We start from the raw sequence: 17,903 nt of genomic DNA, 5'->3' as shown, positions 1-17,903 counted from the left end.
CAGAAGAGCTGAAGGCTGCTATTGAAGCATCCTGGTCTTCCATAACACCTCAGCAGCGCCACAAGCTGATAGCATCCATGCCACGCCGCATTGAGGCAGTAATTGATGCAAAAGGATCCCAAACCAAGTACTGAGTACATGTGCATGCTTCTACTTCTCAGAGGTCCAATATTTCTCTATTTGCAGTCCTTGTTTTGCTGATTTAATTTAATATTCTAATTTTCTGAGATCGTTAATTTGGGGTTTTCATCAGCTGTACACCATAAACATCACAATTATAACAAATAAAGGCTTGACATATCTTGCTTTGAATGTCATGAGTCTATCTCATATATTAGTTTCACTTTTTAAGTTGAATTACTGAAATAAATGAACTTTTCCACAATATTCTAATTTTCCAAGTTTCACCTGTAAATTGGCTTAAAAAGAAGAGGAAAAGCACGGGTATTTTAAAGTGAGGGGCTAAATATCTAAAGGACATGGTGTAAATAACAACTCGTGTTTTTTCTTGTGCACCAGGTGCTGATCTTCCTTACAATGGTCAAGTGATTGGAGGTGGTGTTAACAGGAATTCAGCTATTATTGGAGGTAAGTACATGTCCTGCCTTTCAGAAGGGAATGTTGATTTCTATGCTGATAAGATGCGATGTTTGCAAGTATCTTTTTAAATACCTAATTTAAAACACACATATAATTTCCAAGGCTAAGCTAGCAAAGAGAAAAGAATTTTCAACTATATTTGTGCTTAGTTTCCCAGAACTGTTAGGACAGAGTGCATAATAAGAAGTGGAAATAAAGACATTTAATTATGAAGCAGTACATGATAGGTAGTTTGAATTCTGATGGCATATCCTACATTCAGCATGTAAACTGGCTGCGCTGGGCACCCCACCCACCAGCCCTGTAGGTTGCTGCTCTGTCCAAAGGGACGTGGGCCTTGCTGCGGAACCAATCTGCTGTTGCGTTTGGGGCCAGGGAGGAATTTGCCCGCAGACAAGTTGGGCCTGTCTGGGGGTTTTGCCTTCCTCATAGCAACTGTCAAAACGTTTGGCAGAAACAGGCATTGGGGACTCAGCTATACAGCTGCAAATAAAATGTTTTAAATGTGTTGTAAAGCGCAACATACAGATGTGACACTAGATGGCAAAATAAAAAAATTCCTTCCTGTAGCACCTTAAAGACCAACTAAGTTAGTTCTTGGTATAAGCTTTCGTGTGCATGCACACTTCTTCAGATACACTGAAACAGAAGTTGCCAGATCCTTCTATATATAGAGAAGGTGGGGAGGGGTATTACTCAGAAGGGTGGTGGGAATCGGAGATTGGCAGATAGCTGAGATGAGCCTGATGAGCCTGTTGACGACTCTTAACGACTGTAATAGGTCTTACAGGAAAAGGCAAGGGGTGGGAAGGTGAGAAATGGTTTAGTCATGTATAATGAGATAAGAATCCAATGTCTCTGTTCAGACCAGGTCTCTCCATTGTTTTAAGTTTGGTAATGAGTTGCAATTCAGCAGCTTCTCTTTCCAGTCTATTTCTGAAATTCCTTTGTAGTAAAACAGCTACTTTGAGATCTTGTATAGAATGTCCTGGGAGATTGAAGTGTTCTCCTACTGGTTTCTCTGTTTTGTGATTCTTGATGTCAGATTTATGTCCGTTTATTCTTTGGCGTAAGGTTTGGCCTGTTTGTCCAATATAGAGAACTGAAGGACACTGTTGGCATTTGATGGCATACACAATGTTAGACGATGAGCAATTAAATAGTCCCGAGATGGTATGTGTGATGTTGTTGGGGCCAGTAATGGTGTTGTCCGGGTGTATGTGGCAGCAAAGTTGGCATCTGGGTTTATTGCAGACTCTGGTGCCAGTGTCCGTGTTAAGTCTGGTTGTAGTATTATTGTGGGTTAGGAGTTGTAACTAGATGGCAAAAGTAAGCTATCCAGGTTCAAATTTCAGGGTACCCCAGTGAAGGCGTTGCGGGGGAAGGTTTCTGTCCAATGGCCCAGATGGTGGTTAATGGGCCATAGATCTCCCCAAATGACAACCTGGCAGGTTTGCCCTATTTGATTTGCATCTTGGGGGGGATCCTTAACCCAGGATCAACTGTGATGGAGTAATCAGCCAGCAATTGAGCTGGTTGATTCAGGATACATCCCCAATGCCTATGCCACACTATAGTTAGAATTAAGGGTGTCATGAAGCGGCTCTCCCAATTAGGCCCTGTGGCGTGAAGTGCAGCGCTCTGTAGTGTCAGCCGCACAAGCCCCACGGAACTATTTGCCAGTTAATGGACATGCGTGAAGAATGGCGCAATAAGATGGGAGGCCTTCTCTGTTACCATGAGAGAGGTTGCAGAGACAATATTGTACCCATGTCATATCAGACAGTATATGAAAACTAAACTGTTTGCTCATTTGTTTTTGAATCTGAAACCTTCCGCCTTTCTCTCTCTGTTAGGTGTCATTGCCGTTGTGATCTTCACCATCCTCTGCACCCTTGTCTTCCTCATTCGCTACATGTTCCGCCACAAGGGAACTTACCACACCAACGAAGCCAAGGGGGCGGAATCTGCAGAGAGCGCTGACGCAGCCATTATGAGCAACGACCCCAATTTTACTGAGACCATTGACGAGAGCAAAAAGGAGTGGCTGATCTGAAACTGGAAGCAGAAAGAAAAGCCGATGGCTTGGGGAAAGGGGGAGGGAAGACTTTTACAGCAAGAAGAAAAGAGCTCTCTTGCAGACTCTTGAACAAATCTAGTTTTTAAAAAAGATCAGCACAACCGGAGGAGCAACCGTTAGGACTGGAGCTGCCACAGCATTTCAGAAAAGGCCTTTTTAATATTGGTTTACTGTGAATTTGCCCTTCTTGTATCCATCTAAACTAAGAGCATAATTTAAGAGGTTCACACTTGTCAGTCACCACCTGTCTTCTTTGTCTGTGGCTGGAGGTGTTCAGAAATACCTGTGGAAACAGGGACCACTTTTCTATATTTTTTTTAGAAGCCCTTTAGAATGTAAATACTTCTCTCCTGAGAACAGCAAAGCAATCCTAAAGCCTGAGACCGTTCTTCTCTAGCATTCTTGCATAGATAATTTCCTAGAAAGGATGTTGTACTCACATACAGTGTCAATGATTGTTATTTTAATGCATGGTTTAACGTTTCCACTTTGGTGAATCTACACTATAGATTTAAAACGGTTTAACAGTCACCTCCTCTCCCAGAGAATTCAGGGAACTGTGGGGAAGGCTAAGAATTTCTCAGTGTCCCATCTGATGCTACCTTGTATGGGAGCTGCTGCACCATGGCTCAGTCATATCAAATGCTTGAGGAATCGATATCGCAGTTCTTTCCCTCCCCCAATGGCTCTAGTTCCTGGGAGGGCTGATTCTGGCATCTTAAGGGGTGGGTTCCAGTATTACTGCCTGATGCAGGACAGAACCGTGCTGCAATGGCTCCCACAATTTTAAGTTTAGCCCTAGCAGATAATTTTACCTTCCTCACTAAAGTACAGTTTTCTGGATTCTTCAGGGGAGGGTAGAGAGAACATGATTGTTGAAAAAGATTAAAGCTGGTACACATTTGTAGTGTAGGTCTGCCTGCAGAGAGCAAGAAACCTGGAGCATAGGAAGCACCTGAGAGAAAACCACATTTGCCTGTTTCAGTTGCCTGCCATCTGTGCCAGCACAATGATGATTGTGTAAAAGTACGTAACAATAATTTTTAAAAACTCCTCATATTATCATCCTTGTAGTTGTCAGAGAGGAGTATCATAAGGCACAGGAATCCTTAGTTAATTTCTTGCTGAGATCTGAAGAAAGACCTTTCCATTTGACTCTGCTGACCTGAAGTCCTCGTGCCACATCTGTTCCACCTGTGACATATTGATGCTATACGTATGTAGACATAAGCATTGCAGTAGGGAATTAGAACCAGATTTTAGACTTTTTTGCTTCTGTTTCTTATATATAGGCTGCTGCAGAAGTACTGATCTTGGAGATTTCATGTAAAACACAACATACTGCTGAATTCTTCTCTTCTCCTTTACAATTTCCCAGTGGAACACTGTTCTGAAGTATATCTGTGAAGCAGTTTTCTCCCAAGATGAGAGGCAGAAATTAAGAGATCAAATAGTCCTGTGTGCAGAAAGAGCTGCAGAATTGCAAGTCCTAGAGCATGCCTTTTCTTTAAAGGTCTTTCTCATTATCTCTGTTCAGTCAATTGGAAGGCAGCTAAGGCAAAAGTCAGTTCTTCAGGGACATGGGTCATATAGATCAGCTGAAATTTACACCTCTCTAAAATGGAGAAAGCTGGGGCCAAGTCATACACCTTTAAGTGATGGAAAGCTATGGTTGAGTGAAAGTGCTGTCTCAGCTCCGGCATGTGGCTTGAGGTTTCTTACAATGCAGTTTCCACCAGTGGAGTTCTGCTTAGTGAATTATAAACTGGTTTAACCAACAGAACTTTCCCCAAGAACATTGGAAATGGCAGTTCTATGTGGAGGAGTTCTTTGCAGCGTGACTATAGCTCTTTATATGCTTAAAAGCATCCTTGGATTCCTTTGGCAGTTAAACAGGCAAGAATCTGGTTTAAGTTTCTTTAATGTGCAATCACCACATCCTTCAATAACAACCACCTTTGACTGACCTTTCTCTTGAATGACAGGTGATTTTTAAAAAAGAATTCCCAATTCTGATTGAGGAGATTCTACACTGACAAAGCCTTACGGAAAGTTGTATAGTACAACCTAATGAAGATATATGATTGTATGGCCTCTTGCTTATTATGTATTTTAAAAAAATGAATTATTTCTTGTGAAAAGTTTTTTGCTTATGACGGCTGTGGTTCCATGTAATTCATCTGCTCACAATTTTGGTATGCACAGCTTTGAAACATTTCTATATCAACTACGTCGGAGAAAGAATGATGGGGAAATCAAAAATAACTGTAGCTCAACATACTAAAGACTACTATTCTCTTTTAGCTGAATCCTCACTTTATTTTTCTTGTGTACAGAAGGGAGTGAAATTGTTTATATTTATTACAAAAGCTTTGCAAATGGGAGAGAATTTCATTTAGAAATCTTTTATCGTACCGTACATGTCTTTGCATCTATCTGTCTGCCTTCTGAATCACTTTGCTGGTCTGGATGGGAAAGCTGAGGGCAGCCAGAAAATGCTTGAGGGCTCTGCAACATTTCTTCTAGGAACAAGGCCTGCACATTTCCATTTACCCAGAGATCCCACTGAGGAATATCACTGTGCCCCCCAGTTTTACGAAGCCACTAGTGCATTTGTGACAGCAGTAACTAACACTGAACCCCTTCTGTCCTTTTGTACCTATTTGCATCTCCTGCCACCAGTCTGCCTGCCACTAAGGAAAGTGGCACAGTCTGCCATGTTTAACCAGTTTGGGAGCCAGGAGTTGTCAATGGTTGTAAACAGAGAGAAATGAGCAACAGCAAATCCCCAACATGCCGATCATTTGGTGGATTAATGACTCACCTGAAAAGATACACCTGGTTTCCTTTTCCCATTTTCATATCCTGATGGGAACTTTTAATTATTATAACCGATTTATTACTTTCCTCTTTTTTGTGGCTTTGGATTTTTATAAAGAGTTCTTCAGCAAGAAGGAAAGTAAGTGATGTAAACTTGTTTTATGGCAGCTTTCTCAATCAACAAAGATACCTTTCTAATCCAAAAAGCTGTTCTTTTATTAATTTTTGAAGTTGTGATCCTTGTGAAAACTACATTTTAATTTTTCTTTTTTTTTGTAAGGCAGACCAAATGGAGGGTGAATTAGATAAGAGTGAATTAGATAAGGCAGATTCACATTGATGCCCATATCAGTTTCTTTTTTTATTTGCCTTGAGTCTTTTAGGCAACAGTTAAAGACAGTAGCATGGCGGAAATGCCTTATGGGCATCAGCGTGAGTAGAGGCAGCATTTGAGAACCAAAGATTGCAACAAACTGATGCCTATGCAGGAGACCATTTTTTCTACTTCATTTTGCACTCAGGAGTTGGGTAGCAGACCTTTCCTCCTCCACATATCCAGTTACAGAGCTGCAGGTTTCAACGGGGAACGTTCAGATGGAGCCTCTGCACACCCCCTCTGCATCGGCTAGGTGCATAGAAGCTTGCTGCTTGCATTGTCGTTCCCTCCACCCTGCCTCCCCCATGCAAACACAAAAGAACCCCTGCACAGAGATTCCATGGCTGGGCCAAAAGTGTCCACATCTGGCAGCTTGTGTGTTACCAGCTGGTCCGAGCATTAACTTGCTCCGAGGCTTTGGGGCTTCTGTGTGGTCTGGTGAATACAGTGTCACACTTGGGACCAGAAAAACTGACAGGCAAATATCTTCTGGGCTGTGGGGCTCAATGGGCAAACTTGGGCTATTTTCTGTGTCTCAGCCTAGTCTACATTGCAGGTTTTCTGTGAGATAAAATGGGACGATCCTCTTATAAACATCCTCAACACCTAGCTTAGAGGAATGGTGGAGGGGTGGTTACCTGAGAGTGTAGTGGTGTAGTGGTTAAGAGCGGTAGTCTCGTAATCTGGTGAACCGGGTTTGATTCCCTGCTCCTCCACATGCAGCTACTGGGTGACCTTGGGCCAGTCACACTTCTCTGAAGTCTCTCAGCCTCACTCACCTCACAGAGTGTTTGTTGTGGGGGAGGAAGGGAAAGGAGAATGTGAGCCGCTTGGAGACTCCTTCGGGTAGTGATAAAGCGGGATATCAAATCCAAACTCCTCCTCTTCTTCTACATTTATAGATTTCTGAAACCTGGTAACCAGTGATAGGGCTACGGTACAATTGTGATGCCACAGTTCTTGAATTTTTAGGTGTGTGTGTGTAAAAAAAATAGTTGCAGTAAGGAAGGAAGACAGTGGTTGGTGGGGAGAGATTTGTCTCTTTCCCTGCAGGGCACCTGGAGTGTGCACCTGGGAAGAAGGCGAATCTTCGCTTGCATGCAACAGATTTTTTTATTTTTATTTTTGGTTCTTTTTTTAATTATTTCCTCTGCCACAATTAGAATCAACCTTTCTTTTGAATGCTAAATTGCACACACTACTCTGCATTGTTTTTTATCTTAAACTGAGGAGGATTGACAAATTAACATTCATGAGCTGCAAAAAAAAAAAAAAAGAAAGCATATATATCCTGGTCACTCATAATTATATACAGTTTCTATAATTTATCAGTATAACCACTTATAACTCTGTCATTTAGCACTATTACCTAGCGTGCAACAGTGGCATTCACCAAATTAGGTCACTTGAAACCTCAGGAAAATATTGATTAGTGATATAACATAGTGTAGGCTGTGTCATTATTAATCTCAATAAAATACTCCTTTAATAGACTCGAAAGATTTAATGAAGCTTCATCAGGCATGTTAAAGGTGGATGTGGCTGTTTCTGGGCAAGAAGAATTAGAAATGATTAGATTTGTATGCCAGAATTCTATGCACATTTAAATGGAGGTAAAAAATCAGAGGGACCCATTTATGAGTTGAATATAACCTATAACTGGGCTGTCAGCCAGATCTCTTTTCACTTCACTTCCACTATTAAATGTTACTTTTTCCATATGCTTCAGAAATAATAATAATAATAATAATAATAATAATAATAATAATAATAATAATTAATTTTATTATACCCCGCCCATCTGGCTGGGCCTTCTCAGCCACTCTAGGGAGTGGAGTAATAACAGTTAAATCCCTTTGAAATTAATGCTCATGGGCAAAGTCATCCATACATTCTAACAGCAATTGCAAGTCTACTCACAAGTAAGTCCCATTGAGTTCAGTGGACTTACTCCTAGACAAGTATCTATAGGATTGCAGTGTAGGTTTAGTGAAAGTGGTGTGAAGGCGACATTTTCTAGCCTGAAAATCAATGCGTAACATAGGAGCTGATTGTGATGAGCGCCTCTCATGATGACTGGCCCAGGCATGGAGCAGATGGCCTGATGCTGCCTTTAAACATCAAGCGGGGGTGAGGGGAGGCATCCTGAATGTGCCACGCAAGGGAAGCTCCAGGACCCCAGAGGAGCTGATGTGATGTTCTGAGTAGAAAGAGGCTCATATTTCTGCCTGTCACTATTTAAAGAGTCTGCTCTGGTGCAGTGAAAACTACCCAGTTTATTGTGGCTCAAGCTCTTTACAGCAAGACATTGTTTCATCAGGCGCCTTCAGCTGCCCCACTGCAAAGCGACCAGCTACACAGTGCTAACCATGTCAGGCTGAACTCAATGGGAATGGCTTCCCGGCTGGAAGTAAGTCAGCTGATGTTGGTAGCGTTGCCTGCCCTGTGGAACGCCCTCCCACCAGATGTCAAGGAAACAAACAGCAAATTAATAAACAACTATCTGACTCATAGAAGACATCAGAAGGCGGCCCTGTTTAGCGAAGTTTTTAATGTCTGGTGTGTTTTTTATTCTTCTTCTTCTATTATTATTATTATTATTATTATTATTATTATTATTATTATTATTATATCTCACGAGATGGGACGGCAGCAGTGGTGCCAAGACATTCAGTGCGCAGCAGGCTTGCTCAGAGCCCACACATGCTGTGCTGCATGTTCGTAGCCACCTGGTGACTTCTGTCTGGTGAGTAGCACAGGGCCAGCAGAGCCACACTTGGGGCGGACTGCTCTGCAACTCTCCTTCAGCCTCTCCCTTCAGGCAGCATTTGCTTGTGCGTGGGGAGAGGAGAGACTCTCAGACCCTCCAAGTGTCCCTATTTTCCAGGGACGTCCCTGATTTAGAGAAGCCATCCCGGTTTCTGATTTGATCCCAGAATGTCCCACTTTTCCTTAGGATGTCCTTATTTTCATTGGATAAATCTTGGAGGGTATGGAGTTATCTGACCCCCAAGCCATCTGAAGGCAATCCTGTATAGGAAAGTTTTTTTAATGTTTAATATTTTCTAGTGTTATTATATACTGTATTTTTCGCTCTATTAGACACACCAGACCACAAGACGCACCTAGTTTTTGGAGGAGGAAAACAAGAAAAAAAAAATTCTGAATCTCAGAAGCCAGAACAGCAAGAGGGATCGCTGTGCAGTGAAAGCAGCAATCCCTCTTGCTGTTCTGGCTCCTGGGATAGCTGCGCAGCCTGCATTCGCTCCATAAGATGCACACACATTTCCCCTTACTTTTTAGGAGGGAAAAAGTGAGGAAAAAATATGGTATGTTGGAAGCTACCCAGAGTGGCTGGTGCAACCCAGTAAGATGTGTGGGGTATAAATAGTAAAATTATCTTTATGGAATGGGACGTCCCTATTTTCGTCTGAGAAATGCTGGAGGTTATGGACTCTGCTTATTGCTGTGCTTCTGCTGATGGACTGAGTGATGCAGGACCGTTTGCTGTGATGCCAGCCAGATGAGGAAGAAGAGTCAGAAGAGAGACCGCTGCCTCCCCCCCTCCACGGCAGTCTCCACCCAGCCTGGCAAGATGGCTCACTCCTTTCTCTGGCAGCACTTGTGGGCCTGTGCGGTGGAGGGGAGCAGCAGCCAGAGGCTGCATCTGTGGTGGAAAAACAGCCATGAAGTAAGGGGGGGCTGAGAGGGAGGTGCTGAGTGCAGATGCGGGGATACAGCAGCAGCAGGCAGACCAAGGGACTCCCAGCTCCTGCCTAATGGGAGGGTCGGCCCTGGGGGACTGCAAGCCCAGTTCCCTACTGGGGCAGCAGGGGTTGTTAGACGGTGGAACAGTCTCCCACGGGAAATTCGGGGCTCTCCTGCCTTGGAGGTTTTTAAGCAGAGGTTGGGTGGCCGCCTGCCATGGATGTTTTAGCAGAGTTTCCTGCATTGCAGAGGGTTGCACTCGATGACTCTCAGGTCCCTTCAAACTCTGTGATTCTCTGGGGCCTTGCCCCAGTGTGGTTACTGGACCAGTAGGTATCCTTCTTGCTATGGCAGGGCAGCTCTTAACACTGCCTCTCAACACATTTTCCTTTCTACTTTGCCCAATATTTTCTGGGTGATAGCAATGATTATGGGACCCCTGCCCAACCACCAGCTGTAGCATGGACTGCATCAAGGAATCCCAGTACTCCTTTGGATGGCCTTTCTGTCTCTACACTGGCAGATACTGAGGTGTGTGCTTCTTGGGGCCTCTCAACTCTGATGAGCATCTCACACAGGGGCTTCATTTTTCCGGGCATACCTGATTCGCACATGATCATCCAGGCAGTTTGGGAGTCACTGCTCTTAAAGCAGGGGGAGAGGGTTCAATTGAGGGAGGGAAAGTTATAAAGTTTATACGGTTTTAAAATTCAGATGATGTGAATTTAATGTTTTCAACAATATTCAACAAAGACAGAAAAGGACATTCTTGTTATGATATTCTTCAGAACCAATCTGAAATGCTGAAGGAAATAGAAATATTTGTATAATAAATGTTAGTTCTTGCTAGGAGTTATAATTTGATGTTGGAGATCCAAAGATAAATTCACAAAATCAAACTCTGAATTTTGTGTTCCATATTTGATTTGGAATATGTGACTCCAGAATTCAGTGATGCAGATTTGGAATACCTAATGACCTAATGACCCCTATCATTGAAGGCCCTGAGCAAGGACTTCTGCTTGTGCACTGGGGCACCCCCCACTGCATCCCAGAAAGTGGCTCTGGAAACCCCAGCACAGCGCATGGAGGGAGGAGAGGATGGTCATTCTGTCTGGCAAACTGAAATGCTTGACAGACAGAACGTTCATAATTTCTCCATGCTTCTGCCCAAGGGCTGGAGGGTCCAGCCTGTATAATCATCATTGCCACCCAGCTAACTGAATGACACCACAGAACTGCATAATGGGTGACTCTTCCTGCAAAACTAGATGGCTAGGCCTGCCAGAAGCTGCTCTGGGCTCAACATGCATTGAGGAGCAGGACAGGAAGTCAGAATAATTGGTTCAGCAGTTGTAGGCCCAGACACACAGCTTCAACAGAAAACTGCAGAAGAATTACTGATGGCGACAACCACATTTCCTTTCTAACGGTCTCTAGTTCTATGCAGTTGGTCCTATTTCTGGATCCACCTGAGGACTTTTAAGCCCCTAATGCTACAGCTGCCCTGCTGCTCTTCCTGAGTGTCAGCATCGAGTTGAGATGGTGAAATGGGACCACAAATTCGCAGGGGAAGCTGACCTTACCGATCACTTTTTCCTTGTGGGTACAAGTTCAAGTTGTGGCCAAGCCAAGATGCTTCCTGCCCTCGTCTATCTAGCCCAAAGTTCCTCCACTAGGGAGATACATCTAGTACCATAGGGAGCCCTTCTGGAAAGCATATCTGGGATTCCTCTAGCCTAGGCATTTGGTCTTTAGTCATTAGCAGCAATGTTTGCTGGGCCATGCCAACTGAAATACAAGGAGAATGAGGAAGAAGCATTGATCTAGCAGAACAAATTGTTTTAAAATTAGTACAGTAAGATCAAATGTAACACAGGGGTTGCATCCTGAGGATTGTCCTAAAGCCAAAATCACATATAGTTCAAAAACACTGGGTGCAATGGCAGGTGAGATTGCCCAAAGTCTTTTTTTCTCAGATACCCACCCTCTTTTTATTTTATTTTTGCCAAGTATGTAAAGCTGAATGTCCACAAGGTCAATTCATTGGGAAACAATTTTTTTGCTGCATTGACACCTGCAGTTGTTCTAACCTAATTTCGACGTGCTGATTTCATATCTGAAGTTGGTTTTGTTCTGTAAGCTCTAGGTTTTATTGCAATTCATGTTTTTCACTTTTCACCATAATCTTTGTTTTTCACAATGCAAGAATTCAATATTTTATTAAACACATAGCCGAAGTAGTACAATATGAGTATAAATGTAAGTGACTTATACAGTGGTACCCCGCAAGACGAATGCCTCGCAAGACGGAAAACCCGCAAGACGAAAGGGTTTTCTGTTTTGGAGGCGCTTCGCAAGACGAATTTCCCTATGGGCTTGCATCGCAAGACGAAAGCCCATAGGGAAATGCTGGCGGTCGGGAGCAAAGACTTTTGCCCACAGCCGGCCTTCAGAAGAGGACCTCTTCTGAAGGCCGGCGGGGGGCAAAAGTCTTTGCTCCCCCCGCCTGCCTTCCCCCCCCCCCCGCCTGCCCCGGGCGATCTTAAAATGCTGGCGGGCGGGAGCGAAGCGTTCGCTGCCGACCCCCAGCATTTTAAAATCTCCAAGGGACAGCAGAGAAGTCTCTGTCCCGGGGAGATTTTAAAATGCTGGGGGTCGGGAGCGAAGCGTTAGCTGCCGACCCCCAGCATTTTAAAATCTCCCCCTGTCCCGGGAAGGTTTTAAAATGCTGGGGGTCGGGAGCGAAGCGCTGCCGACCCCCAGCATTTTAAAATCTCCCCGTGTCCCGGGGAGGTTTTAAAATGCTGGGGGTCGGGAGCGAAGCGTTAGCTGCCGACCCCCAGCATTTTAAAATCTCCCCGTGTCCCGGGAAGGTTTTAAAATGCTGGGGGTCGGGAGCGAAGCGCTGCCGAACCCCAGCATTTTAAAATCTCCCCGTGTCCCGGGAAGGTTTTAAAATGCTGGGGGTCAGCAGCGCTTCGCTCCCGACCCCCAGCATTTTAAAACGCTGTTCCGAAGGGGGGGCGGGGACACCTGCCCCAGCCGCCCCACTTCGGAAAGCTGTTCCGAAGTGGGGAGGGGGGGCGGGGACACCTGCCCCAGCCGCCCCACTTCGGAAAGCTGTTCCGAAGTGGGGAGGGGGGGCGGGGACACCTGCCCCAGCCGCCCCACTTCGGAAAGCTGTTCCGAAGTGGGGAGGGGGGGCGGGGACACCTGTCCCAGCCGCCCCACTTCGGAAAGCTGTTCCGAAGTGGGGCGGGGGGGCGGGGACACCTGTCCCAGCCGCCCCACTTCGGAAAGCTGTTCCGAAGTGGGGAGGGGGGGCGGGGACACCTGCCCCAGCCGCCCCACTTCGGAAAGCTGTTCCGAAGTGGGGCGGGGGGGCGGGGACACCTGCCCCAGCCGCCCCACTTCGGAAAGCTGTTCCGAAGTGGGGAGGGGGGGCGGGGACACCTGCCCCAGCCGCCCCACTTCGGAAAGCTGTTCCAAAGTGGGGAGGGGGGGCGGGGACACCTGCCCCAGCCGCCCCACTTCGGAAAGCTGTTCCGAAGTGGGGAGGGGGGGCGGGGACACCTGCCCCAGCCGCCCCACTTCGGAAAGCTGTTCCGAAGTGGGGCGGGGGGGCGGGGACACCTGCCCCAGCCGCCCCACTTCGGAAAGCTGTTCCGAAGTGGGGCGGGGGGGCGGGGACACCTGCCCCAGCCGCCCCACTTCGGAAAGCTATTCCGAAGTGGGGCGGGGGGCGGGAACACCTTCTGAAGGCGGGCAGGGGGCGTAAGTCTTTGTCCCCCCTGCCTGCCTTCCCAGGGGCTTTTAAATCGCCCCGGACAGCGGAGAAGTCCTCCGCTGTCCGGGGCGATTTTAAAATGCCGCCCGCCAGCATTTTAAGATTGCCCCGGACAGCGGAGAAGTCCTCCGCTGTCCCAGGGTTTTTTAAAATGCTGGGGGTGGGAAGAAAAGCCCTTGTCCCCCCCCCCCCAGCCTTCAGAAGAGGTCCGGGGACAGACTGTCCCCGGACCTGGTCTGAAGGCGGTTTCCCTAGGAACGCATTAATTGATTTTCAATGCATTCCTATGGGAAACCGTGCATCGCAAGACGAAATAACCGCAAGACGAAGAGACTTGCGGAACGAATTAATTTCGTCTTGCGAGGCACCACTGTATAGCATTGAACACGATATGTATATATATGTACAGTTGGAGGTATGCAAAAAAATGTATTCCCTTGGGGTACACAGTATCTACAAGCTGTTGTTATTCAGGTAAGAATTTGCACTTGTAGCTCTTGCTTTTGTGGACTTGCACAGGAGATTCTCGTTTGATGCTCCAACAGTAGTCTGACATCATAGTTTTGTCCCATCGCCCTTGATAACGCTCTTCCATTGTCTTCAGGTCTTGATGGAAACGCTCTACCTTTTCATTACTGACTGCCCCAAGGTTTTGGGGGAATTGATCTAGGTGACTGTTCAGGAAATGGAGCTTCACACTCATATTGCACCCAAGATTGTGGAAAGCCAGCAACATTTTTCAACCACAACCTCATAGTTGTCTGCTTTTTTGTTGCCAAGGAAGTTTTTGATAACTGCCACGAAAGACTGCCACGCTTTCTTCTCTTTGCCATTCATCCTCCTGACAAATTCCTTATCTCGAACAAGGGCATGAATTTGAGGTCCATTGAACACACCTGCTTTGATCTTCTCGAAAGACAAAGCGGGAAAAGCTGCAACTATATGTTGAAAACATTTACCTTCAGAATTTAATGCCTTCACGAACTGTTTCATCAATCCAAGCTTGATGTGGAGGGGAAATGATCCTGTCTCAGCTGATGATTGGTTCATTCACAATGTTTGGCATCCCTGCTTCCAGAGTTTCACAGATGGGTCACTCCTTCTGTATCCAGTGTTGGTCTCGAGCTTGGCTGTCCCACATGCTGAAGGAATACCGAGATAGGCGACAGCATGTCGGTTTTTCTTGCTGATACCCTTCGTATTGACCAGACAAAAATAGCAATCACTTGTGTGATCCATGGGAACCCCAAAAGGCATACTCTTCCGTTTTCCTTTTGTCCAGTCTCTAAGCATTTCCTCACAATTGTGACAAACAATATGCGGAGCCCATTTCTTGTCTTGGTTGCTCAGGGGAATTTCAAAATAGCTTTTATAGGCATGCCTCACAAACGCTGTTATATTGCGTCTTTGATGAGGAAGTGCGTAGCAGCCACATACATAACAAAAGGCATCAGGCCTGTTTACACATTTTTGTCATGTGTCCATTCTGAAAAATACTAATATTTAGGTTACAAAACTGTAAAAATAAAGAAAAATTAAGTTTGCAAAACAATAATTACCATGTGGTTAGATCAACGTGTCCACTTATCCCCAGTGTTAATATGACATATCTGCAAATTTGGAAATTGAAAGATAACTATAGCAAGTACACAAAAATCGATTTCAGATTTGAAATCAGCATTGAAATAACATATTGGAACAGTTGGAAAATGTCATGCAACAGAAAATGAAAAAACAATGGTTCCCCAGTGTATCACAAACTTTTCATGTTATAAGCGGTAGGAAACAAACTGAAGTGGACCATTACATTCTGAAGGAAAGAAAGAAAGAAAGAAAGAAAGAAAGAAAGAAAGAAAGAAAGAAAGAAAGAAAGAAAGAAGGAAGGAAGGAAGGAAGGAAAGAAAGGCAGGCAACCTGCAACAGAATGGAGCCTTGTGGAGTGCTCGGCCCCCCCCCTTCCCGCCCCTCAGCAATCAGCCATCAAGCAATCTGTGACCATTGCTCACACTGTTCTCATTAGGCTGCTTGGGAGGTGTCTCTCCCCCCCCCCACCACCACCTTAGGCTTAGGAGACTGACCCAGGGACCATGGGATGATTTAGATCTCTCTATCTGAGGGGCAGAGAGAGCTATTGCAATTTATTGATTTTCATTAGAGTCAAATATGTCCAAATATGTGAATTTGGGGGTTGTTTAGTCAAAATGTCCAACTCTCTGTCACATCAAACAAGTGAAAACACAATGCAGTTCAGAAAAGGAGTAGTTCAGGATCCCTTTTATGGTTGCTAAATCCCTCACTTCCAATGAACCAACCGCAGGTCCGCCACAGGAAACACACGTGTGTGTGTGTGTGTGTGTGTGTCCGTGAATATACACACATATACCTCCCTAAAAAAATTTATATACCACCCTTCATCTGAAGATCTCAGGGCAATTCACAGGATAAAAATATTGCATAAAAAGCACAAATAGATAAAAGAAAAGGAAAACTAAACTATACCCGCCCGCCCCCAAAATACATTTAAAAGGTTGTAGAAGATTAATCAGCCCAAGGCCTGGTTGAAGGGGAATGTTTTCTCCTGGTGCCTAAAGGTATATGACCCCCAAGGGTCATCTAGTCCAATCCCCTGCCATGCAGGAATCCTGCCCACAGCTGCCCTCGGCTGGGCGCAAGCCACCAACCTGCCAGTCCACAGCCAAGAGGGACAACTTTACCCTGGTAGTTTTTTTGGGAGGAATGGGTATGCTGCGGTGCGGGTATTTTCAATTGTGTCCTTTCTAGGTGTACCTATTGTTTTGTCTCATCTTCTAGGCTATACGGGATTATGTGGTGTACTTGGTTGGCGATGTAATATGCTCCTATGTTGGGGATTCCCCATCCTCCTTCTGAGGAGGGAAGGTGCAGGTATTTGAGGCTTATTCTTTGTTTTTTTGTGTGTGAGAAGATAAATGAGTGTAATGTTTTCTGCCATTTGCGAAGTTGGGCTGGGGTAATCCAGATTTGGGGGGGGGGGTATTGTAATAGGTAGGTTAATTTTGGGAGGATGATCATTTCGATCATGGATATCTTGTCTGAGAGAGTGAAGTTGGTGTTGTTCCATCTCCTCAGGTCTTTGTTGATTTGTCACCACAAGGGGTTGTAGTTGTGGAGGTATAATTTGTTGAGGTTTCTGGTTTTTTGTACCCCTAGATATCTGAACTTGGTGCGGCAAAGTTTTATCTTGGTGGGAGAATTCTTTTTGGGTATGAGGGTGGGTGTTGAAGCACATAGCCTCAGACTTTGCAAAATTTACCTGTAGGCCCGACACCACTGCAAATGTGTTGAGTTCTCTGATTAGGGAGGTTGCTGTGTTTATGGGGTCTGATGTTGTGACCATTAGGTCGTCTGCCAAGAGCCCTAATTTATAGGTTCTACCTTTTATTTCCACTCCCTTGATGTCTGTGGCTTCTCATATTCAGATTGCTAAGGGTTCCAGAGCCAGGGTGAAAAGGAAGGGAGATAGTGGGCATCCTTGTTTTGCGCCTCTTTGGATTGCTATGGTATATTTGTTTGAGGGTTTGTAAGAAGTTGGGACCAAAATTTATGTTAGTTAGTACTGCTAGTAGGTATTTCCACTCTAAGCAATCAAAAGCTTTGAGGATGTCTAGGGACACAATTGTCAGTGGGAGTTTAGTTGCCTTGCTGTGTTGAGGGGTGAAACAAAGGCAACATAAACCTCTGAAAAGGCTTATGGGGGGGTCTTAAGCTTTAGGAGTATCAAGCAGCACAGAAAAGGGGTTTCTCAATTGCTCCAGCACTGCTTAAAAAGTGATGGAGGAAGGGAGAACCTCAGCATTTGGAACAGTGCATTTCCGGCTGTGAGACGCCTCAGGACTTGAGCAAACCAGTGCTAAACTTCTCTGAAGAGTGGAATTGAAGTTACAAACATTGCTCTTCAGGATTAAAGAACAAATTTTACATAATGAAGGTATGTGGAATGAAAAGCAATAACTTGGAATTTAAAACAAAGGCAAGAGGGAAGGAGAAAAGGAGGTCTACCTCAGCGCAGTTTTAACAACTGTGGAAAAGAACTTTGCAAAAGAGAAAGTTCTAAATAATAAAAAAATTATTGCATATTAAAGAGCGGCATAAGAACTGGCTAGCTTACAGGCATTTACGACTGGGAGATCTTATATACTTGGGGCTTGGTTCCCATCAGAGACTGTTGTTGAAAGGAAGAACGGGGCTTTTGGAACAGGGAGGGGTGACCGAGGAAGGAGAGGACAGACGGCTGACCTTGCTGTTAAGCTGGGGCTCGTCTGCATGGTCCCCAACAAAGGCGAGCAGTGACGCGGGGTCTAATTGTGACGGAGAATGAGGTGAGGGGAAAGCGTGCAGGTGGAAAGGAGTAAAAAGGAAGAGAGAAAGTACAGGCAAAATGGTGGTCTACAAGGCATGTCAGAAAGAAAAGGAAGATTCCAAAGGGGATTAGGAAGAAACAGAAAGAAGAAATATAGAATAAAAAGATTTTGTTTTTTATTGGTGTATCT

At 45.0% G+C, this 17,903-nt stretch overlaps 1 protein-coding gene across 1 annotated transcript in view; it reads left to right on the top strand.

The window, feature by feature from the left end:
• The window catches only part of CNTNAP2 (contactin associated protein 2), a 1,111,520-nt gene extending 1,108,531 nt beyond the window's left edge, over positions 1–2,989 (top strand). The window contains exons 23-24 of the mRNA XM_081165093.1: positions 520–588; positions 2,457–2,989. Of these exons, the coding sequence (XP_081021219.1) occupies positions 520–588; positions 2,457–2,656 (269 nt within the window). The 3' untranslated portion in view covers positions 2,657–2,989. The remainder of the gene's footprint in view (positions 1–519; positions 589–2,456) is intronic.
• Positions 2,990–17,903: the final 14,914 nt, after the last annotated feature.

This window comes from Podarcis bocagei, assembly GCF_964188305.1.
Source record: "Podarcis bocagei genome assembly, chromosome: 12".
Lineage (NCBI taxonomy): Eukaryota > Metazoa > Chordata > Lepidosauria > Squamata > Lacertidae > Podarcis > Podarcis bocagei.
Note: the sequence above shows the minus strand (reverse complement) of the source record. Positions and strands in the feature narration are given on the sequence as shown.